Source organism: Epinephelus fuscoguttatus, linkage group LG19, assembly GCF_011397635.1.
Source record: "Epinephelus fuscoguttatus linkage group LG19, E.fuscoguttatus.final_Chr_v1".
Lineage (NCBI taxonomy): Eukaryota > Metazoa > Chordata > Actinopteri > Perciformes > Serranidae > Epinephelus > Epinephelus fuscoguttatus.
Genome location: NC_064770.1, coordinates 32,071,079 through 32,095,685, shown reverse-complemented (window position 1 = coordinate 32,095,685; position 24,607 = coordinate 32,071,079). Strand labels below are relative to the sequence as shown.

The 24,607-nt window shown below is 43.0% G+C and overlaps 1 protein-coding gene across 1 annotated transcript in view; it reads right to left on the bottom strand.

Annotated features, from left to right (window-relative positions):
- llgl1 (LLGL scribble cell polarity complex component 1) overlaps positions 1-24,607 on the bottom strand; it is a 59,408-nt gene that overhangs the window by 32,809 nt on the left and 1,992 nt on the right. The window contains exon 2 of the mRNA XM_049560173.1: positions 20,499-20,596. Within this exon, the coding sequence (XP_049416130.1) occupies positions 20,499-20,596 (98 nt within the window). The remainder of the gene's footprint in view (positions 1-20,498; positions 20,597-24,607) is intronic.

Sequence of the window (24,607 nt, the reverse complement as noted above, 5' to 3'; positions counted from 1 at the left end):
CAGCTAAATTGGTCTAAACTGCAAATTAGCACACACACACACACACACACACACACACACTCTCGCAGCTACACACATACACACACTTGTGAGCAATACCGACACACTTTAGTTCACTGCTTACATAAGCCTGTAGGAATGTGGATTAAATATGCAGAAAAATAAGAGGAAATCAGGGGGAGTTCTCGTGTTTGTATATGACTGTGTGAAGAGCTGCTCTTCTGTATTCCAACACCGTCGTTTTATAATATTATCTACTTTCATTTTTTACAAGAAATATTATATCTACATGTATTTCATTTCCTTCTCTTTTTATTTCTACTCATATGTTTACTCCACTGGTGCAGGTCCTTTCTACTCCCATAATGCTCGGGAAGAATTGTATACAAATCCTCTTCTCTTCCTCTTTATTCCTCCTCTCAACCTCTGTGGGATACCCAAAAATCAGTGTGGGATTACTCACTCCCCACATCCTTTAACCCTCTCTTTCCACTGCTTTTTAACAGCTCTCTTGTTGGACGAAAGGTTACTACAATGGTTTACTTTTCCCTAACCATCTTTCCCATCTCTACCCAAAACCACTCGTTTTCCCCCCGGGAGCCTGATGGAGTTTTAATACCAACATTCCTCCGCTGTCTCCTCCTCAGCTCCTTCACTTCTTGGTAACTCTCTTCCTTTAACTCCTCTCCACTCCAATTGTCAGGTTCAGAGAAACCTACCTGCCCTCCTCTTCCTTCTCCTGACTTAAATCCCTCTATTCTCGTTCCCTCCCTATCTTAATGCCCCAGAGGCCCAGCTGAGCTGTTATACTAGCATTCCTTCGGTGTTGTCACTTCCTGTCCCCGGTTGTATTCGCTGCAACAACACATGCCTCAGACAGCTGGAGGTGGAGGTGTGAGAGGAACATTCAGTCATGGGTCATGAACCTCACGGGTCATGAACCGCCAGTCCAGACAAGGAGAGAGGCGGAGAGATTGACAGAGTTCAAGTGAAAGACAAGTCAAGCGAAGCACGACTGATGAAAAACATCCAGTATTCTGCTCCCTTAAAGGGACAGTCTGAGATTTTGGGTTACTGGCTTTCTTGCAGAGATACAGATACAGAGATTGATATCACTCCGATATTTCCGAGTGCAAAATGAACACACTGTTATTGCCCGACAATTTATTGGTCGGGCGCAGTGACTTCCAGAAGACTCCAATGGTTGTTTGGCAACCTCAGAGTGTCGCACACTTTTAATTTGAAAGTCTGCATCTCTATCAAACAGCAGCAGCAGCAGTTTGGCGACAGATGGCAAGCAGCCAAGAGAAAGTTATTTACTCAGACATAACGTCACCTGCCTGGACAGGAAATCACATCATAGCAGACTTTGTAATATCGGCGAGTATCGTATCGTCGTCCAAAGAATCAATATAACGTATCATGATAAAACCAGTGATTTACACCCCTATTAGCAATACTAGTTCTAGCCAAGTCAGCCACTGTTACAAATACCAGTTGATAACACATTATGCTGTATTTAGGGCATACAAACACCATGCAACATGTCCACAGATAGAAGTTGGACAGTACCCTGTGCATGACTGTTTTAATGAGACACAAATAAGACAGAAATGCTAATAAACAGTATACTGTTACAGCTTTCACTACTCTTTATGCGCACAGCAAGCATACTGGATTTTGAGGTCGGGGTTGTTGAGGTTCTTCTGACTTTCCGAGACAGAAATCCGACTTCAGGGGCGTTCTAGTTGAAACTTTCTACTTTAATCTTGGAAATTCCCACTTCCCAGCGCAAAACTGAACACACCATTCTTGCCCGACAATTTATTGATTGGGCACAGTGACTTCCAGAAGACTCCAATGGCTGCCTGGCAACCTCAAGGTGTTGACAAGACTCAGGAAGTTACTGCACCTGGCCAAGACATGGCCCAGCATTCAATCATCCCTGTACCATCTCAATGTGTTGTTTTTTACCCTTCAGTACAGAGCCCTGTTTCAGTCTTTATGCTAAGCTAAGCTAACTGTCCCCTCACCTTCGCTTGGATAGACGTAAGAGAGTTATTGATCCTCCCATCTAACTGTCAGCAAGACAGCAAATACGCAGATTTCCCCAAATTTCAAAGTACTGCTTCGTAAAACCAAAGGACAAATGTTGAAGTAAGAGTGAAGCTGCAAAATGTGTCAGACAGCTGTTATAAAGAGATGAGTCTGCAAAGTTTGACAAAGTGAGGAAAAATAACTCTATACTGGAAAGATGATGAAAAACCTGAGGAATGGGGAGACAGTAAAAACCGAAATGAGGTAAGTTGCACTGCTGTCCTCTGAAGTTAGAAGCAAGAAAACTGACAGGAAAGCAAGTGAATGGAGAAAATTAGAGTTCCACAGCTGTGTGAAAAAGATCAGAGGGACTGAACACAGATGGACAGCAGTGGTTCTTGTGTGTATTAAAGCTATGTAACGGTGACCACAGCTCATTCATCACAAATCTATACAGAGTCTCACACAAGTTTAAGCTGACTGTGCAAATGCAAGGAAAGCTGTCAGTGCATGGAAAAAGGACCATTAATGACTATTTAAGCATGTGTCAGAGGCCTGACACTTGGCTGCTCTGTCACACCTCTTACAGGAATCACACCACGACCATCTCCAATTTCAAACTCTGTCAATTCACACAACCCCAAATAAATACATCTGACAGGCTGCAGAACAAAGCAGGACAGAGGCGGTTACTGCTATAAGGAGGGAAGAGGAAATCTGTATGATCAAGAGCTAAAACTCAACAACCGTAGCGCATGATTCACAGATCTCTCTCATACACACACTTCCTGGTCAAGGTGATGTCAGAGGACAGCTGGTGGAGGGATTCCCGGTGATGATGTCATCACCTCCTCAGAGGGGACAGCTGTAGATGGAGTCCCTCTTGCTGTAACCTCATTATAAATGTGTGTATGTGTATGTCTGTGTGTGTCCTCTGAATTAAGCTCCCTCCCCCCATGGGACCTGCTCACTGGCCAATATTTCAAGCCCCCCATAGTTGTGGGCAGAAAATAAATGTGTAAATGTGTCACCCTGTCTTCCTCCCTCTGAAACCGAGCGGCTCCTGTGTTAAATAAACAGATACACTAACTTAGCTAGTATGTGTAAATAAGACACACACACACACACACACACACACACACACACGCTTGTACAACACAGAAGAATTAGGATTCATCCTCTGGGAACAATAAATATCCACAGCAGATTTTCTTTAAGTATCACAATTAGATTTCCCTTGTCAGCAGAAGATCCGGAAAAAAACGTTAGCCAGGTGAAGTTCTTGTCTGATAGTGGCACTCATAGTTACACAAGAATTATCAGGGTATCTGCAGGTTTCAGTAAGTTAAATTTAAGACTTTTTAAGACCTTTTTAATGCCACCTTGAATGGAATTTAAGAACGAAAAACTATAAATATAAGCGATGGTTGGGGGATCCCGCTGTACTATAACCAGTGCTTAATTTGTAAAATTAGAAGTGGGGGAACACCTTTTTAAGCGGCACCAGAGCCGCTTCACTGCGCAACTCCGAATGGAATGGTTGTGACATCTAGTGTTGTCACGGCTTGTGCTCATGATGTTTTGGTGGCCAATGAGAAGCCAGTTTCCCTTTTGTAAATTAATACGAGACAGAATAATAAGATGATCCTATTGAAGGTCCAGTGTGCAGGATTTAGGGGAATATATTGGCAGAATTGAAATATAATATAATAAGTATGTTTCTTGAGAGCAGTGCTTCCCAACTGGTCCAGCCAGGCGACCCAGATTTCTCCTTAGTCATTAGTTTAAGGTCCACACGGTTAAATATATTGAGCGCCATACTTGCATTTGGCCATGTCATCAAGCTAGTTGTCTGTCTCTGATTAGTAGCTGTCAATGAGTCACTCACTCTACAGCAGGATACTGCACTTCAAAATAAAACCTTTGTACCAGAAATTCAGTGTACTTCTTTGCAAGTCACTTGCAGTCCATTCAGAATGGACCCACAACCCACTTCGGGACCGTGACCCACCAGTTGGGAACCACTGTTTTGGAGTATAATCACCTGAAAATTAGAAGCCTATTTTTGTTACCTTAGAATGAGCCGTTTATCGCCATGTTGTACCGCCATATTTCAACAGTAGCCCAGAATGGACGAACTCAACACTGGCTCCAGATAGGGCCATTTGTGTTTTTGCACATTCATGTTTTTGCATCAGCCAACGTAGATAGAAGCCTATCTGCAACAGGCAGCATCAGGGTTACACTGGTTTTAACTGGTTTAAATCACTAGTTCAATTTGTTTTTGAAAGAAGAAGACCTCTGCAGATAATTTGGATCACAGTAAAAACCCCCTGAACATCTGGATCAGAAAAAGATCCAGGACACATTAGGTTATTAAAGAAAATAGGGTGAGTACACTCCAGCATGTCTTGGTGAACCCCCATGCCAAACAGCGTCAGAGATACACTAATTTGTAAAGTGAAACTGCTTTATTCTGTGTTTTTACTGGTTTAAATCATCTGTTCCGTTTGTTTTGGAGAGGAGGAGACCTCTGCCGATCATTTGGCTGCCAGTTTGAACCTCATGAACAATGAACAGTGAAGAAAATCTAGCCAGGAGACCTTTCTATGCTGGTTGCAATCTGCAATTCACCACTAGACACTACCAACTCCTCCTAAATCTTACACACTTCACCTTTGACATATTTGTTAAACATAATTCAAAAACATCTTACTTTGGTAATGACATTACGTGCCAAGCAAGGTGAGACGTTTGTGTGTTGCACCAAAGAAGACAAATTGAAGTTTTACCAGATGATGGAGAGTGAGGAGGTGTCAGGAGATCAAAGTTATTGGAATTCATCCTGACGGGCACGAGGATATGTGTGCTAAATTTCACCCCATTCAGTAGTTGTTGAGTCATTTCAGTCTGGATCAAAGTGGCGGACCATCCGGCATTACCATCCTTAAAGCCATGCCGCTGGAGTGACTCAAAACTCAGCAACACCCCTATTTATTTTAAATCTGTAATTGCCAGTTCCCTTCATCGACCCCTTCTGATTACACTTCTGATAAACATCAAGCACTGATTGCCATTTCAAAACATGTCACATCATCAGATCTGCTTGAATGTAAGATATGTGGATAAAAAACAGAAATCTGAGATGAAAGGAGCTGCTGCAAATTCTTAGGATGCTTCACCAAGAACATCAGAGGCTTCTTCCACAGTTCCAACACACACACGGATACACACACGCACAAAAGGCTGTAACACCAAAGGATAGAGGCAGTCAGGTCGATGCTCTGTAAAGAACTGGAAACACTGACTCAAAGCAAAGTAATTCAAAGGCTTCCTAATTTCAATCTGGAAACGAAAGTTGAAAGCATTAATAAAATGAACCACAGAAACTCATAAAAGCAGTGACACAAGCGACAAGGACAAACTCAGAGATGTGCATAAATGGACTCTGGTGATGCAGTAATGAAATAAATGTTCAGGGCGTTCCTTGGAAAGTTCAGAAAAAAAAAGATTTCAACATGGGAGACTTAAATCTTTGAGCAACCTGTTGAATGACAAGCTGTTTTATCAGAGCTGAACTGTGCGAGGAAACCATGTAGCGTAACATGCAAAGATTTGTTGCATTGCTCACCAGAGGACCCTGAAATGAACACAATGGAGGCCTACAGTAACTCATAATCACTGAATCACTGTCTCTTTCTCTAACACACACACACACACACACACACACACACACACACAAGTGCGATTGCTCGGTGATGCAGAGAGCCAGCGTTAGCAAGGATAAAGCGATTTCACGGTCTGAATACAGACAAACAGAGGGCATTGTCCTCCATGGCGGACACACAGACAACAGCCAGCACACCCTCCAACACACACACACACACACACGACAGAAGATTGGGATGGACAGGAAGTAAGGACGGATCACTAGATCCAAGGATGAATGTACGAGTTGACCACACACAGAAAGAGACTTCGACAATCCACTCCAGAGAAAGAGTCAGAAAACTTTTTTGAGTCAATCTTCAGACGACACAAGTTAAACTGGTTTTGGTTGGTTTTTTAAAGCTCTCAACATCTTAAGAATCATCTGCAAGCATTTTCTCAAACTCCCTTTCTTCCCTGCACACATAGCAACATACACACACACAATCACTAACTCCTCAGACGTCTGGCAAAAGGCCGTCTACAACAAGACAAGCCAAACAACTCCACCCACCCACTAGAGAAACAATCCCCTCTCATTTGCATCCTCACCCTCAACTAGTACCTCTCCACCCCCCACACTTCCCGTTCTGTCCCACTCGCTCTGTGCACGCTCCCCCTAACAACAAGACAGATGATTTCACTGTCACAACGTATAAGGAAAGTGAGACTCACACAGGGGAAAAACAGAGCACTGCTCTATCACTACCTGTACTGCCTCTACCTATCACAAGACTATCTACCACTGTGAGTACTGTCCACTGGAAATTTAACAAACTGACAGAAGGAATCACAGAAAATAGGTGACTGGTTTTAAAAGCAACAGAAGAAGTGCTCCAATAAAATTGGTCCTGATCCCAATCTGGGAGGTACAAGATCATTTTCTGGCAGAATGTCGGGCCAAGGAAAGCCCCGCGCCTTGTTGGACCGTGAACGACTGTTGAGCAACTTTAATGGGCCAACTGATGGCCAGTTAGTTCCACATCTAGGTCAAACTGCTCATAGAAGCATTTTGCTAACTAGTGTAAGCTTTTATCAAAGTCTACAGTTGTTTTTTGTGCAGACATTCATGGTCCCATCCATCCATCCATCCATCCACCCATCATTATCATCCACTTATCCGTGGACGGGTCGCAGGAGTAGCAGGCCAAGCAAAGCACCCTACACATCCCTCTCCACAGCAGCACTTTCCAGCTCCTCCTGGGTGACCCCAAGGCGTTCCCAGGCCAGATGAAATATGTAATCCCTCCAGCGTGTTTTGGGTCTGCCCCAGGGCCTTCTACCAGTGGGACATGCCTTTAACGGGAGGCACCCACGCCGAACTACCTAAACTGACCACTTTCGGCGCGAAGGAGCAGCGGCTCTACTCTGAACTCCCTCTGGATGTCCGAGCTCAATACCCTATCTCTAAGGCTGAGCCCAGCCACCCCACGGAGGAAACTCACTTTGGCCACTTGTATTGGTAATCACATTGTCTCAGTGACTATCCAGAGCTCATGACCATAGGTGCGGGTTGGGACATAAATGGACCAGTAAATTGAAAGCTTCGACTTCCAGCTCAGCTCCCTTTTCACCACGATGGTGCGGCACAGCGCCCGTATCACTGCAGACCGACACTGCCAAACCACTGATCCATGTCACACTCCATTTTACCGTAATTTGTGAACAAGACTCCGGGATACTTGAACTCTCTCTCACCCTACTGCAACCCTCCCTCACGATGATTTGCAATCACTTTGGTGATCCATTAACTTTTCAGTACTGCCATCAGGTCAAAATTAGAATTAAAAATTTGCTCATTTGCACCTAAACCAAATAAAAGAAATGTGCTAAGACATGTTTTGCTATTATTTCTGGACAAAAGTAAAAGTTCATTGATCTTTAAAATATGTACTTTCATTGTTATGCTATCTTATTGTTACATCAGTGGCGTAAGATGATCTTAAAATAACAATAATATAGTTTATCGCAATTAGGGTTGCAGTGGTACACTGTGAAAGCCTTTATATTCATTGTCTTGTGTGGCGATCAGCAGTGATGTGGTGGTTCACTTTTACACTGTGATCTGTAGCCTATAGTTCGGCTTTAGCTTCTAACTATCTTTGTCTTTTTAACCTGTTGTTGCTGCTGAGTCAGTTTGACATCCTGGATATATCCTTCAAACACAGACTGTAGACCCCTCTGTCTGCTTCTCTCTGAATCACTCTTTCATTTCTCCAAACATATGATAATATTTCTTCAGGGAGTGCAGTTAGTTACAGTGTGGGCTCCATGCTTACTCTGGCAGCTTGTCTGACCATCACAAAGGGGTGGGGCTTAGTGAAAGGTCAATAGTCATAAAGTAGTTTAAACTGAGGCGCTGACTCAGCTGATGTGATATGAGGGTTTGCAGCATTGAAACTTGTTTTTGGCCTATTATTAGTAATACAAATACCACACTACCACTACCATTACTATCTATACTCGACTTCTTTTTCCTTCAGTTTCTTTCACTTTAATTCGGTCACCCATTCCTACTAAATCAGCCCCTCAGGGGTGGATTGTTTTTACACAGCTTTGATCTGTCAGTTCGTGTAAGTGTTTTCTGTTTTGTTCCTCGGCTCTACCATTCAACAGCCTCTCAATTCTGTCACACATGGGGAGACCACACACCCTTTATCCTTACAGACAGACCCCCCTCCAACTTGTTGCCAACTGGATGGACATGTGTGTGTGTGTGTGTGTGTATGTGTGTGTGCGCCCATTAATCTGTGAGTGTGTATACATGTAGGTGTGGGGGTGATGGGACCAGCAGAGACCAAAGACAGAGGAAGGAGGAGGGTGAGGAAGGGGCTTTTAAAGGCCCTGCCATTCTTCAGGAATATTAATGAGGAACAAGTTCTAGTCAGGGAGCAGAAAAACAGACAGATAGAGATGGTGGACCAAAGACCAAGACCAAAAATAGTGAGCTAGAAAGTTATGACCAAGTTAGTAGAGAGTGGGCAGCATGTGGGTGATAAGAGAACAAGGGAGGAGGAGGGGAAGGATGGGAGGAATGTTTAAGGCTGAATCAGAGTCTGTATCTTCAGAAAGTTACCAAACAATTACATATTGGCGTATTGATTACTTCACACAAACAGCCAAAAAGAACTAAGGTTACATAACATGTGAGATGTTTTGTAGTATTTCTTTCTACAAATTAAGCTCCAGTACAAACCACAGTCTGTGCAGCTGAGCATGGAAATAAATTAATGTGACTGGGTTCAAATAAAAAGCTTGAAATTGTTAGGGAAAGAGTAGGAAACGCTGTGGCTGCCTACAGCACAATTGAAAGGGAATTGTGTGGCACAAACAAGCACATGGGGAATTCACTGTTTTCACCACAAACTACAAAAATTTGTTGACTTCGAGGATGGATAAACAATTTAAGATTAAGCTAAAACAGCTGTCAGAGCCAGATTCTCAGGCCAGGAACTCTGTGAAGGAACTCAGGAAGTGAAACGATGACTTTAAATTCCGCTCATTCATCATTCAGTGTTACTGTATATGTGTCCCTGCTGTGACATTGCAAAAGTCCATGACTCACAGTGCGAAAGTACAGATTTCCTAAGATAATCGGATGTGAACAAAATCAAATTGCAACACTGTGACATCAGCCAACAGAGCTGGCTGCTACCTCCAAAATCAGGGCTCCAGACTAACTCCTCCACCAGTATCCCTAATGCTACCAACTTTCTCAGAAGGCTGCATCAGCACATGATTTGGTCACTCCCTTTTTCCATTCTATCAGATTGGTTACTAGAGCTGCCCCCAGATAGTCGACCAAATGTTAGTCCACCAAAACGTAATTAGTCGGCAAGATTTCATTGGTCGCAGACCTCTATTAGGAGCTGCGCCTTGTCAAAATAAATCAAAACCTATATGACTGGACCATGTGGGAATTTAATTTGAAAGGACAGACACAGAAAGTGGCCACACTCAGCAGTCAGACAGGAGTCAGGTTACAAACCAGTCACAGCCAACAGATATCTTTCCCTTCTTCTGTAAATATTCAGTCTGATAAATACGGAAAAGTTGATCATATTAGTGCAGGGCTACCCAGAGCTTGACACCTGTCCCACAGACGATAGGCCGACACCCTTATAAACAGCGCCTGGAAGAAGATCAGCTCTGCACTCAGGATTTCAGGTAAATAGGCTGTACAATGATTGACTCAACCTGCCACCGCGCTCTTGAAAGCTGACACACAAAAGGCACAAGAGTAGCACCATGTGTACGGCCTCTAATTTCCAAGGCTGGTACCTGCGGTTATTCCACAGGCTAGTTAATAACATGTCGGGCAGGAAATCCAAAGTGTGGGATCATTTTGAGAAGGTGAAGGACGAACCCAAGGTGATATGTAAACTCATCTTCATTGGTCGACTACAAACATGACGTATCATCTGAAACATGGAAGTAGCTACATGCCCATTAGCCCACAGCGTCATTGACAGGCAGCTCGCTCAGTGTGTGACGTGCACTTGTAGATAAAATATAGGCCTATATTAATGAAGGTTCATTAGTACGGTTTTGTATTTCTCTGTAATGTAGCACAGTGTTAACAATGTTACTGATACTATTCTTTCTCACACCTTCAACTCAAACCATTGTGCTGCCCCATCCATTAATAATTAAATTTATATCGTAAACATGCGGGCTACTAATGGCCCTAAATGATTGACCACTGGTCAACTAGGAAAAATTCTTAGTTGGGTGCAGCCCTATTGGTTACAGCCCATCAAAACTGACAGCTGCTGTGCCACAGACATGCCAAGAGACAGGAGCTAATGCTCCAGTGAGGCAACAGAATGGTGTGTTGAACATTAGACAGCAGATAATGATGATGGTGTAATATCATCACAATCTTTTACAATGATATTGCAGAAACACCCAGCGTTTCCACTGGTAACATTCTGCCGTTTGTCTGACAGTAGTGAATGGGTGTAACTTCAGTTGTGTTAGTATGAGAACTGCAAGTAAAGGAAGAGGTATGAGTGCAGTGCAGTGAAGATACAGACATTTCTTACACAAGACTTCTATAATGCAGACCTGCCAATGCGCATTTAACCTGCATTTGACCCATTTATGAGTCAGCTGTGGGCGGCACGGTGGTGTGGCTGTCGCCTCACAGCAAGAGGGTTGCCGGTTCGATCCCGGGCGTGGGAGCCCTTCTGTGCGGAGTTTGCATGTTCTCCCCGTGTCAGCGTGGGTTCTCTCTGGGCACTCCGGCTTCCTCCCACAGTCCAAAGACATGCAGGTTAATTGGTGACTCTAAATTGTCTGTAGGTGTGAATGTGAGCGTGAATGGTTGTCTGTCTCTATGTGTCAGCCCTGCGATAGTCTGGCAACCTGTCCAGGGTGTACCCTGCCTCTCGCCCGATGTCAACTGTGATAGGCTCCAGCCCCCCCGTGACCCTCAAGAGGATGAAGCGGTTAGAAGATGAATGAATGAATGAGTTAGCTGTTTGCAAATGTAGAGCCTTCAGTCTGCATCATGCACTCACATGAATGTGACCACGTGAAATTTTAACTCATAAAAGACGGTCACAGTCAGAGCCCTGAATATGTACAGAAATACAGATTCAGACAAGAGATGGGTTGATACGTGATTTCATCGTAACTATATACATTGACCGTGGTGAATGTGCATTATCGGGATAATCGTGAAAATCATGTCCCGCATCGTTGGTGCCATTTTAAAAGTTTTATGCATATTTTGATAATTATCTGCATAATTATGTGAGACGTAATCATTTTGGCCACGATAACTGTGACATTGAAGACGGACAAATGCATTCAAGCATTTGCAACTTGTCAGAAGATAAGATCAGATGAATCAGTCGAAAACAGGCTGGTCACTCAGCTGGTGTGACCAACAGGATGTCAGACAGACAGAGAGAGAGCTGACAGCTGGAGCACAAACACACTGATCAAAGCTCTGCTGTTTGTGTGCCTGTGCGTGTGCCTGTGCGTGTGCGTGCGTGTGTGTGTGTCAATATTAGCTCGTCCTCTGCCTGCTGAATTGCCAATACCGAGGCTTCATGGTCACAAAGTTTCAGCGTGACTCAGCACATACTGGACTCTCCAGATAAAGTTATAAAGCTCATAGTTTTATACTGTTTTATGAGTGTGTGTGTGTGTGTGTGTGTACTGTACTGTCTTAAAGTAATATTTTCTGACCTTTTAACCCACAACTGATGCATTTCTACCAACAAACTTTGGTGTCTGACGTGCTGAGCTGCAGACTTTTAATGCCCTCAAGTCTGCAAGCACTCCTCATCCCCAGCAACTGCACTGGTCGTCTTGGAAACCAATTCAAAAGCTTCCTTTATTAAGACTAGACTCAGCAACAAAGCTCTTACTCACCCAATCCACACGCGCACACACACACACACACACACACACACACACACACACACACACACACAGGGAGGGTTAACCCAGGGCAGCGCAACATGCATTCTTCGACAGGAGACAGACTCCTCAAGATCGCCCCACCACCCCCACACATGATCTTTCTCGACATACACACATATACAAAAAAATCCGCACCACATTGTCCCCCCTTCCCTCTGCTGAGCCCCAGTCTGTGGTCGAAGCAGAAACTCTCAGGGCGTAATATGACTCTGCCTTTATAAACACGCAGGGAGCAAGAGACCGAGAAAAAGAGAAAAGAACAAGTGAGAAACTCCAGTGAGATCCTGAAAGAGAGCACATGTGAACGAGAGGAGAGGAGGAACGATCGCGCCAGGACGGAGAACACAAGTTCAAACTCTTTTTGCAGTTTTCAAATCTTTCTGTGCGACTGAGCAAATAAACTCTGCATCTATTGGATCAAACTTTCTCTGCAGCTTTTTGTCTCTCACTACTCCTCAACACACACTGAACGCTGCTCAGGCGTCAGTGAGAATCAAACCACACATCTGGCACCAACGCTGGAAGTGTGTGTGTGTGTGTGTGTGTGTGTGTGTGTGTGTGTGTGTGTGTACTACAGTACTAGCAGGTATGCTGGCGAGCATGTCCAGGTCAAACTCAAGTCAGTGAGGCTGTGAGATTATCAGGGAATGCGAACACACACAAAAACATACGTAGTGAAAATGAAGGCTTCGTTTCAACTGAACCTGGTCCTCAGAACAACAAGTTTAAAGTTTGTGACAGTCTATTACCCACTGCAGCCCTGATGTTAGAGCTGAAAAGATCAGTCGCTCAACAGGAAAACAATCTGTAACTAGTTTGATAATTAAATAATCATTTCAGCTATTTTTTTTAAAGAAATATTTCCAGCAGAAACACCAGTAACACTCTGTGGTTGCTTCCCTTCAAATGTGAGGATCTGCTGCTTCTTTTAAAGTGAATATCTTTGGGTTTTGGACTGTTGTTCAAACAAGACAAGCAATTTGAAAGAGTAGCGTTATGTGGTAAGAAATTGTAATGGGCTTTTCTGACCTTCTATAGACCTATGATTTATCTGCATGCATTCATCTGGTGTCAGAATAATCCCAAAAACTGATTCCCAACTGAGAGACTTCACATGAACACCCCCTCAAGTCAGAAAAACAACTCAGAAAGCCTTCAAAAACGTTGGTACCTGCTGACCTTGACCTAATATATGCAGTAACCTTAGGAACAAAAGTAAATGTTTCATTCATAGTAAGAAACTTTTAGTTACTTCAGGTATTGCATATTATTTTTTTGCTGTTACTAAATATCTGAATGATCTGTGTGTTCATTTCATGATTTATTTGGCTCCGCCCACACAAATAGTTGGACTGAGACTGGACTGTTGCCAAGCAACACAACAATATCCCTGCACACTAGCTTGCTACTCTGTGTAATTCTGCATGCAACCATAGGCCAGCTACTTTGCATCATGTAGGTTACATTTGTGTTGGTATTTATTTTGTGACTAGTGAAATAACTCAGTTGACAGTCGCCTTGGAGGCATAAATATGATGCCAAGGAGTAAACAGCTTAGGGGCCGTACTCATGTTGTATTTGTTGCGCCCTCAAATTCATTGTTTTCAATGTAGATGCAAGGCAGGCAGGCTCAAACGGCAGAGCGACGCACATTCCTGGGTGCCTGTTTTTCAGGGCACGACAACTGTGCACTGAGATAAACAGAGTACAACTTTTGAAACACAGCAGCATGCACCGCATGTCATGTAACAAGGACCAACCCATCACAGCTGACAGATATCTTTCCCTTTATCCATAAATATTAGTTTGTGGTAAATATGGAGTAGAAGCTGATGTAGGCCTACACACATGTAAACAGCACCTGGAAGAAGATCAGCTCTGCACTCAGGATGTCAGGTAAATAGGCAATGATACGATGCTTGTTAAGGTTACTTAGTAACCTCAGACGCAACCTACCGCTGTGCTCTTAAAAGCTGGCACAGAAAAGGCACTAGAGTAGCACCTGATCTTGCGTTTTCGAGGCGGTTAAATCATGTATACAGCCTCTTAATCAGTATGTTGCTTCGTCTTCTGATGTCACATGAACATGCCTGGAGATTTGCAGTGAGGGATCCAGGCTTCTTTCCTTCCCTTCATCCTTTACTGACGACCATTCATAATTTAACTCACGGGTTTGTTATGAGTTTGACCCTTAATGTCGGCTAATTAACGATTAAGATAATGAACGGCTCAGATCGTCCGGAAAAGCAGAGTGAAAAATACCACAAAGACCAACCGTCACATCGCAAAAACAACAACAACAGCCGTGGAGGAGAAATTAATACTGAACCCAAACAGACGGGCGGGTCCTTCCTCTCTCCCTACGTCCTTCAGCCTTCCCTTCATCAAGAGCAGGGGTCCCATTTATAACCAATGCATACCCACCCAACGAGGCCTGAGACACACTTCCCACGCAAAAGTTGTGATCAATCAAAACAAACTTGAGGTGAGAAACTTTGACCCATGCTTACGAAACTTTGGAGACACGAAACTGGCGACACAGATGGTGAGGCGGAGGCCTGACTGTAAGAATTGTCAAATATTTTTTGGCGTACGCCATATTTGGCTTTTGTCTGTACATACATTTTTTGTACTTATCCTACACATTGTTTTATAAATGAGTCCCCAAGTGTTCTACCTTGTGCCGACATTTTTTCTTCCATGGATACTCTATGTCATAGCAACCAGATGCTACCAAAGTGTTTCATCTGAAAAAACACTACGCCCCTTATTGCGCCTCATTGCCCCTCTGTGTTCTGCACTTGCTTGGTATACACTGTGTCATCTTTGACTTTTAAAAAGCAAAAATATACTGAATAATAGCTTCACAGTAAAGCTTTTACACAAAGCACTAAAATCAGGATGAATTAAGTAATTTGAAAAAACAACAAAAACAAAGGCGGTAATATCGTGCTGTTGATCCACCCTTAATCACCACAGGGGAAATTCCCTCACCACAACAGCTCCGCTCAAACAGTTTGATCTGAATGACTTTAGAGGCCTGAAGAGGTGAAAATTATCCAGTATTTCTTAAAGCCTAAACCGCTCATCTGATGCAATGAATGTGTGAAACAAGATCCTCTTGTACTTTTTCTTTTGTTAACTTTCCAGATATTCTCTGCGGGCATACATGCAGACTTTCCAGAAATTCCAACGGCAGCTGGGACCTTATTAAAAAGCAGGATGACTCGTCTGAGCTTTGCAGCATCGCTCATGTTGTTGGAGTAGGTATAGCCGTGCAGTGGAGTTATTTTTCCTCCTCTTCCATCTCTTTTACACTCCCTTGTCTCCGCTGCCTCTGTTTATCTCCATCTCCCCCTCCTCCATCTCTCCCACCCTCCATCCATCCATCTCCCTCTGGGGTGCAAGTGCCTGGTACCACCAGTCTCCCTCTCTTAAAGCTGCATCTCAAAGAGTTGATTCTCCGACCTGATGCATCAGCACATAACACACAACCACAGCAAGACTCCCTACACACATTGATAAATGCCTACTGATTAAATAGCCATACACAGTTGCTCTAAACATACATTAATATTCAAACACTGACAAGTTTGTCCGTAAATCCTGTTACATGCTCTCCACTCCAGCTTGTCCACACCAATGAAAACGCGAGACAAACATGAAACACGTGAGGCAAGCATGCAAAACAAACACTTAACATGTGCTCTAAAACATCGTCATTATCTGAAAGACAATGGTGCTTGAGAAGGAAAGGAAGAAGAGGGAAACTCAACTCTAAACAAACAACAACAAAGCAGCAGACTGACGTCCGCCTGCGATTAACTAAACAACCGTCATGGTGATCATGACAGAGCTGGCAGCCGTGGAGAGATAAGCGAGATCAACAACATGTCACAGAGTCGTGTCATGTGGACAGTGCATGAGCATCCGAGCTGCTGGAATTTCTGACACAACTGACACGCTAAGCCAAATTATGGTTCTGCTGCAATGCATCTCACGAGCCAAACCGACACTCATTTCCAGTCCAGCTTTACTCAATCTTCCATCTTCTTCTGTGTTGCTCAAACAGTCAAACGGCCAGGGTTGGGGGGTTAGATTCCCGCTGACCGCGAGCTCAGAAATGCATTTATGGTATTCTGGGTCTGAAAACATCTGCCAAACAGCGTATGTAATGATGTTGTTGTTGTTTTGTTTCTCGGCCTTGGTCTCATTTTCATAGCTTTGGCTAACAGTCCTATTGACTAGGATAACATTACACTCACATTTTACTCACTCAAGTTGATCACAGTAATATGGAGGCAGCACACCAGGGTAGGAATACAAGCAGTCAGATGATCTAACAGGTGGTAAACAAACCCTCAATTCTGACCATATTATCTTAGACTACTTACACTGACAGAGAGTGCACCTGAGATGTCAATTCCACAGAGAAACTGTGTGTTCACACAACTTCAGTATGCACCACGAGTCAGTGTTTGGGTAATCATTTTAGATTCTGCCTTCACTTTCTTTTTGGAATAAGTAAAACTGAGGGTTTGTTTGCACCCTGCCAGACTCCGTCTTCTGGAAATTACCCTAAATCCCCAGATATTAGACATTCAGCTAGTCAGAGAAATGTTACTGTAATCCAAAAGAATAATGGCGACAACTATCAAAATGAGGCCCAGATTGTTAAAAAAACTGAATAAACGTTCCTCTAATACTGTTAGTTTAAGAGGGGATAAAGTCCTTCGTAAGATGTGGCCAGAACTTTAGTTTGTAATGTTCAAAAAATGAACTATGAACGGAGTGGAGAGACAAAACAGTTTTGACTCTATTTACATCTATGTATTGTGTTGCAGAGATATCTACTGAATTTAGCACGCTAACCAGCTAGCCCCGGCTGATCCCGTCTTGTAATACCCTTTGTATCTCGGGACGTTATTGTGAGTCACTAGGTACATTTACACACACACCAATCTTCCATTATTATTCCGAATTTGATGCGGGTCATGTAAACAGCATATTCAGTTTGGATATTACAGTATAGGACTTTTTCTGAATGACGCATTTTCTGATTTAGTCATTTGGGATATGCCGGTTTTAGGAGCAGTGTTTGGACATGTATACAAGGCATTCAGAATATGGGTCTCAAATAGGTCAGACTGCATTTTCAGCTCTGTACGTTATCATGGTTACGTCAAACATAGTCTCTATATACAGACTGTACATTCAGTGAATGTAGAGTCTGTAGGCAAACCCCGAAGATCTTGCCTCTGGAAGAAGAGCGGAAGAGCCCTGGTTTCCGGTTGTAGGCTGTTTGTAGTCCGCATGATATTGACCAATCACGTTTGAGCCGGTTGCAGTTGTTGCCAGGTTAAATGGTCTATGCGGTGAACTAACGAGGCGGAACATAATTGGTGTCACTGCAAACTCTGAATCCATCGCAATGGTTCCGCATATTTACTTATATATAAACAGAAGTTGGAAACGGAAATTCGCCTCCTCCGCCCAAATCAAATCGGAATGCCAAAAAATCGGGGGTCTGTCCCCAGAGGCTGTATCGCCCGCCGTCTGCCGGAAGTCAGACGCCGAATACAGCCGATGGGTTCCGAGAATTCGTCAAACACAAACCAACTAGTCAGTTTGCAAGGCTGAGCAGAGACGCCGAAAGAAGAGCCCACATTTCTGATCAGAAGGAGAAAAGCACCAACGTTTAAACACTCTCACAGACTTGGATATCAACAGGTTTTTGGATATACGCAAATATCGCAGAGCCGACCTTTTAAAGAAGGTGGTGAATGCAAGAGGGCTGCTGCATTCCCATGGTTTCACAAGTCCATCACTGGAGGAAAAATCGCGGCACAAGCAGCAGTCATTCCACTTTCCCATATTTATCTTTTCGACCTGGACCTTTGTTGCTCTTTCTGAGGTTTCTACCACTTTTTCCCCTGTTAAAGGTTGTTTTTGGGAAGTTCTTGTGAGGGTCAAAGGATAGAGGGATGTCGTATGCTGTAAAGCCCTCTGAGGCTCACTGTGATTTGTAACATTGGACTTTACAGATCGAATTGATATTGAAATTGAATTGAAGTTAATATTTGTACAGCCCTTTGAGGCATGCTTTGTGATTAGGCTACAATGAACTTTAACTTGACTCATCTGTACAGCACTTTGAGTTCCCTTTAGGTATGAAATGTGCTATATAAATGCCTTTCCCTTCCCTTGCCATATTGTGATGTGATAAACGACATTGGAGTATGCAAGGTTGCATATCAAGGGAAATATTAGTGGAATATTCATTTTAATTAGCCATGTAAACAGCTCAGTAGGAATACTGTTTTTGTGGGAATGAACGCAATATTTTGTGAATGTTAACATATTCAGTACAGTATCCAGTCTGCCCTCAGTCCAACATGAGCGGACGAAGAAGCAGAGCTACAGCCCGCGGCTCGCAGCAAAGTAAACACAAAGGCTACACTACTACATTTTCATTTTAAATCATAACTTTTTATAACACTTGGCAGGCGACCATCATCAACATCCCAACTACCTGCTCCTGGCAAGCGGCAAAGAGAAGAAGTGATATAAAAAGAAGCAAAGCAAGTGTAAACATTGGCGTGGCTTCCACAACTGGCGAGTAAAGAGACAAGGTTTGATGCTGAACTCGCTGTGTTTGTTTTAGACAGGTACGTAACATCTAATGTTGGGATTTAGCAAAATGCATCTTCTGTGCAACTAATGATGAGACAACCTGTGTCGAAAAACTTTACAGATGGCGTCCATATACGGTTTTGTAGATGGTGTTTTCTTGCTAAAACTGAGCTAAACTACAGGCCAACGCCACACATGAAGCTTATAAGATAGAAGTGTTTCTTGTCCTGCTGTTAGTAGTTGGCTTTATTTTTAATAACTGATAATTATGAAGCTCAGCGTAAGTTCAATCAGGAAGTCTTTCTTTACGCTATATCTATTCTCAATTCTCTCTCAAATCAACTCCCATCAGTCAGCTGACTACGGGTGTTGCCTCTCCCAGTTTTATCCAATCAAACTTTGCCATGATCTCCTTCAGTCATTCATGTTGCTGCTGCCAAACTTTAACTCTGTTCTCCTCTCTGCTGCTGTCAGCTGTCATCTTAGGCAGAATCGTCACCCCCTTCTCCTCCAGTCACTTTATCCAGAGCCCGCAACCAGCTCATCAAATGCCCACTCCTCTTTACATCCAGATCACCTCCCTCTTCATCTCACCACCACCAGTGTCTAGACTCCTTAGGGGGGGGGTCCCTAATCTACTACATCTTTACCACCCTCCTGGAATAGATGACATCATGATGGGGTCTAATCACATGATAAATGTTCTTTTCGTCTCTCCTATGGAAGTAAATTTAGAGCACCAGTAAAATGCTTCCCCCCCATTTCCTTCGAGCATGTGGCCTGGCACCTCACGTTGCATCTTTAAGTGGTGCAGATAGTGCAACTTCCCTCGGAGATAGACAGCACACACAGCAATACCCTGCTCTGCTAAACCGGTGTTATATAAACAGCTCTGCTGCAGATATATCTGATCAGTATTTCCTCATCATTTATAGCACTGTGAGAGCAAGAAAACCAACAGCAGTGTAAGAAATAGCAGCACAGACCATAACTTACACTCAAATAGCCACAAAAAGCTAAAAATACTGTGGATCCTCTATGTAGACATGGGGTTGTTCAAATGACAGTAGTTTAAAGAATCAGGAGGACAACTCCTACAGCTGCAAGACATAAAATCTTACACTAAACAACACAACATTTAAAAGCGTGGCAGATGAAACGCTGACTTCAGTTACCCTCAAATGTAGAGCGGAAGACAGCTCAGCAGCTGCACTACAGAGCTGATGTACAGATAAACAGAGCAGCACTTCAAAGATGACAAAACTGGAAGAAAAACAGTCTCTGTACTCTACCAGTCGCTGATCAGGGGCTTTCTTAGAGAGTGTTTTGTCCTGTTAGTCGTAGTCGGCTGGCTTTTGGGACGTATATTCAGCTGTGACGATAGAACCTAAAAATAACACATCATCACTATACATTTGTACATTTTTTTTTTTTTTTTTTTACAAATTTAATGAGCTTGTGGACATGTGGACTGGCTGATTGAGCTGCAGTATTCTGAGCTTTAATTATATGAAAATTCAGACAATTTACTGATTTAAAAATGACCATATTAGTTCACTTGGCTCAGTAAAAGATTCATAAATCTGACAATTTCGAAAATTGAGTTCATCACCCAGCCTTACTGTGACTGAATGTCCCCAAAAAGCTTCTGTTAGATGCATGACCTCAATAGTAATGAAGGATACACTTTAATGGCTCCTGACTTTGTCCCGATGGCCATAAGTTTCAGCTTGGGGTCAAAGGCCAAAGCACTGGGCTGATGAGGGAACCCATGCTCCACAGTCTAAAAGAGAAACACAGAACAGACATTAACAGATGACAGACGAAAGAAGACAATAAAAACTCTCAGACTTAATTATTTTTGCTTCTTTTTAAACACCCTGCTGTCTGTGAGCGTGCGTGCATGTGTTTGCCTGTCAGACTGTGCAGTCAGTGCGGCGTCTAAAAGGGAGGGCTCCCTTAATAAAGTTAGAGGAAAGTTCTTAAAAAAGCACTGAGGGCAGCAGCGCTGCTTTATTACGATGCTTTGCAGACTTTGTTAAATGGGATTAACATAAATTCACAGTTTTTCCTTTTGCCTGTGTCAGGAGAGGGCGAGACAGCTGGGAAAGCATTTAGATCCACAGAGAAACAACTAACAGAAACTTTAGAACAATACCTTAACTAACTTTAAAAGAGGTTCAGGTCAGGACCCCTGAGCGGCTCCGTGTCCAAAAACATTTGGAAATGAGGTCTTTAGCGTGGAAATCAGATATGAGGTAAAACATTAACTCTTTGTTTCTTTAAATTGCCGCTCTGATCACACAAACACACGCAGACAGAGAGACATCAAAGTAACGCTCCTGTTGAGAGACCACCTCTGTGATAGTTGTGGCAGCTGGTGCCAAACCTTAAAGTGTGTGTGTGTGTGTGAATGTGTGTGTGTTGTCACGGCACAACAAACAGTTCAAGAACTTCAGACCCGATGCACCATTCAACCAATCTGAGTTTACTCATATTCTCTGAATGTACTTCCATGTGGCACTGCAGCGATTAGTTAGCAAAAGAAAATTAATCGCCAGCTACTTTGATAGTCAAATAATGTTTTCAGTGATTTTTTCCAAGCAAAAATGCTACAGATTTGCTTGTTCCAGTTCCTGAAATGTGATAAAAAATCTGCAGTTTTTGTCATGTATGACAGTACATGAACAGTGTTTGGGTTGTGGTCTGTTTGTCTGACAAAATAAGCAATACTGATATTTTACTATGAGCTCTGGGAGGCTCTGATGGGCAGACTAAACCTACACATAATCCAGAAAATAAGTCACAGATGGAAGAAGAATGGAAGTAACTGTTAGCTGCAGCCCAACTTTAAGGTCTAGCAGTACGGTGCGGTTCAGTTCAGTTTGGTACGCTTTTTTCCTGTTTCCACTGTGAAAAGTTGTGGATGGTACCAATAGAGCCGTTCTGTGCCGTCTCCATTTTTGGTCCCCCCTCTGTTGGGGTACATAGCACACAGATCTGATACTAAAAGGTGGAGCTGTGAACACTGCAGTCTGTTGATTGGTCACTCCGCTCAGAGATGTGGCTGGTTTTATAACCACTGTGTGACAACAACCCAACCCACATGAAAGGCTAATGTTTGGAGTGGAAACGCTAGGGTCTAGGTACCATGTCTGAAGGGTTACTTTTGGTCCAAAGGCACATACCATGAGTATATAGGTGATATACTGTAGGTGGTGGTGGAAATGGGGCTTAAGTCTGCACTAGTGTTGTCATGATACTGGAATTTCTAACATAATACAATGCCTTGAAAAATATTGATATTTGATAACATTTTTGATACCACAGGGAAAAATTTAGGGATGGACATCTAACTTTTTTCCTCGGTCAGTAGCAGAGAACAGCAGAATACATAACCATTACTAATCAATATTGTGGATAATGAGTATTGGAGCAGTTTCAATTATTCAGAGTACATTTGTATCGATATATTAATATGTTTTGACAACACTAGTTTGCAGCCACCCTGAGAAGATCTGATTCTGTTGTCACCAACTTCTATTAGTGTAAGCTCTCACCACTTTATCACCTCTCTCTAGGGCTGGGCGGTATGACAAAATTTTCATATCACGGTTTTAAGAAAAAATCATATCGGTTTCACGGTATTTCACGGTATTTTGCTCAGGTTCGGCCAACTTGACATACTGCTGTGTTGTGCTGGCCTAGTCAAGTGCCGGAATTTGTTATTTACCTGACAACGCCTGAACAAAACACACGCTCCGCTCCATTCATTTGGGCTCCACTGACTGCGTACGGAAGTGACACGTAGAGAAGCCAGCGGGGTTGTTTACTGTTTGCGGAGCTGAGAGGCTGCATGTAGGCTGCATGAAATGTTAAAGCATTTTCCACCTAAGTTATTACATATATTTGAGGTATCTACAAGTTTACTGTACTGTTTGATATCTACTCGCTTTCAAATGTCCGCCACAGACATTTACACAATGTCACGGATAAACATGGGTAAATGCATGAAAAAAAATCATCACATATCACCTCTGATAATGGTTGATTCATTTAAAAACACATTGTGCTCGTTTAGCACACGCTAAACGACGGGTCGCCCGGTGGAGCCCGGCCGTAACTGTCTCGGACTCGGGACGGGTCGTCTTCGGTCAGGAAAATGCGGTCTGAGCCATGCTCTAGTGTGCTCACCTGTGTGTACTTTGTTTGTGTGTGTGTGCGCATCGGGGCGAAACTCCACTGTGCGCGATATAGAGGGCAGAGGAGAATTGTAAACGGCGGTGCGCCGCTGCTAGTTGCATATAGGGGAAACACTGCTCTTTTTGGTATGAGTTCTTCTGGGTCATCGTGTACAGTTGCTTTGCTTTCAGGACTCTCTCCAGCAGCCATTCTCGCCTCTAAACTTTTCTATGCTCTCACTCTCACCCGCTCAAGCATGCCTGTGGTGTGCAGGGGTAAAATGGGTCCCTGCTGAAACACTTTCCCGCCGTGCACGTTCCGGCGTTGTTTGGGCTATTCACCGGTATGGCTGTATATGAAAAATTTATATCATAACGAAAATAAATACCGGTTTTCGGTACAAACCGGTATACCGCCCAGCCCTACCTCTCTCTGCAGCAAGACATCCCAATGTGAGGCAACTTTTCAGAAAAAAAAAACAACACCACACACACACACACACACACACACACACACACACACACACACACACAAAGTTTACATCCAGGCTGCACAATGAAATACAATTAACTTAATCTGGAATCGGTAACTTTCCATGCAAATTTGCCATTTGCGATGTCAAACAACTGAAATCATGGAAAGCCCACTGATGGTTCAAACGATCTGACACAACACTCGGGAAACGTCTTTCCTGGCATTTATGCGACTGTGATGTCTCATTATGACACATAATGAGACATAACACTCATGCTACTCAGAGAACAGGGGTTATGCAAGTAACCTCAAGTTCTGAATGCCTCACTGGCACTGTTACCAAGAACAAGTGTAACCCTAAAAGATGATTAACATTTGTCAGGAGCTCTTTCTCACAGAGCAATTTATTCATCAAAGAAATAATAGAGTCATTCAATAAGATACTGACACATTCAAACTTTGCACTCAACCACATCAAGTTTTATGTTTCAACGAGTCACAACATCAAGCCTTCACAAGGGACAATGGCATACCCAGAACTTTTTCATAGGGGCGACCAGATAGGGCCACTAAAAATCTTGTAGTGACACACCAAAACCAAAAGTCATTTCTGAATTTCAAGAATTCTATTGTGCTATAAGTTAGTTGAAAACTATATAGTTATGAGAGTTAAGGAGTCGCATACTGATATACTTTATGTTCTTATTTTACAGTTAATGTTAGCAATTAACTGATGTGTATGGACCAATACTGGCACAGTTAACATTTTGAGTTCGTCAACAATCCTGTTTTAATGTGTTATGTAGATGTAGACATACTAGGTGATTCCTCGCTAGTTGTCCTTTTCCTTAAAATGACATGCAACGCAAATGAAATGCATTGAGAGGGAGAAACATTTATTGGGAACAAGTCTACTCAAATAAAAACAAATAATATCAGTAACAATAAAAAAGGGAGACACAGAGGCCTTTGATAAGTTTTGCGTATTTCTGGGAGGAGATGGCTGTGGCACCCCCTGGCTACCCCTTGGGGCCACAGCTGGTCAGGATTTTTGTCTGAATTTTTGTTTGTTTGGGGATTTTTTGTTTTGTTTTTGGGGTGACGTTTTGGCCTTTGGGCATTGAAGAACGCCCAAAGG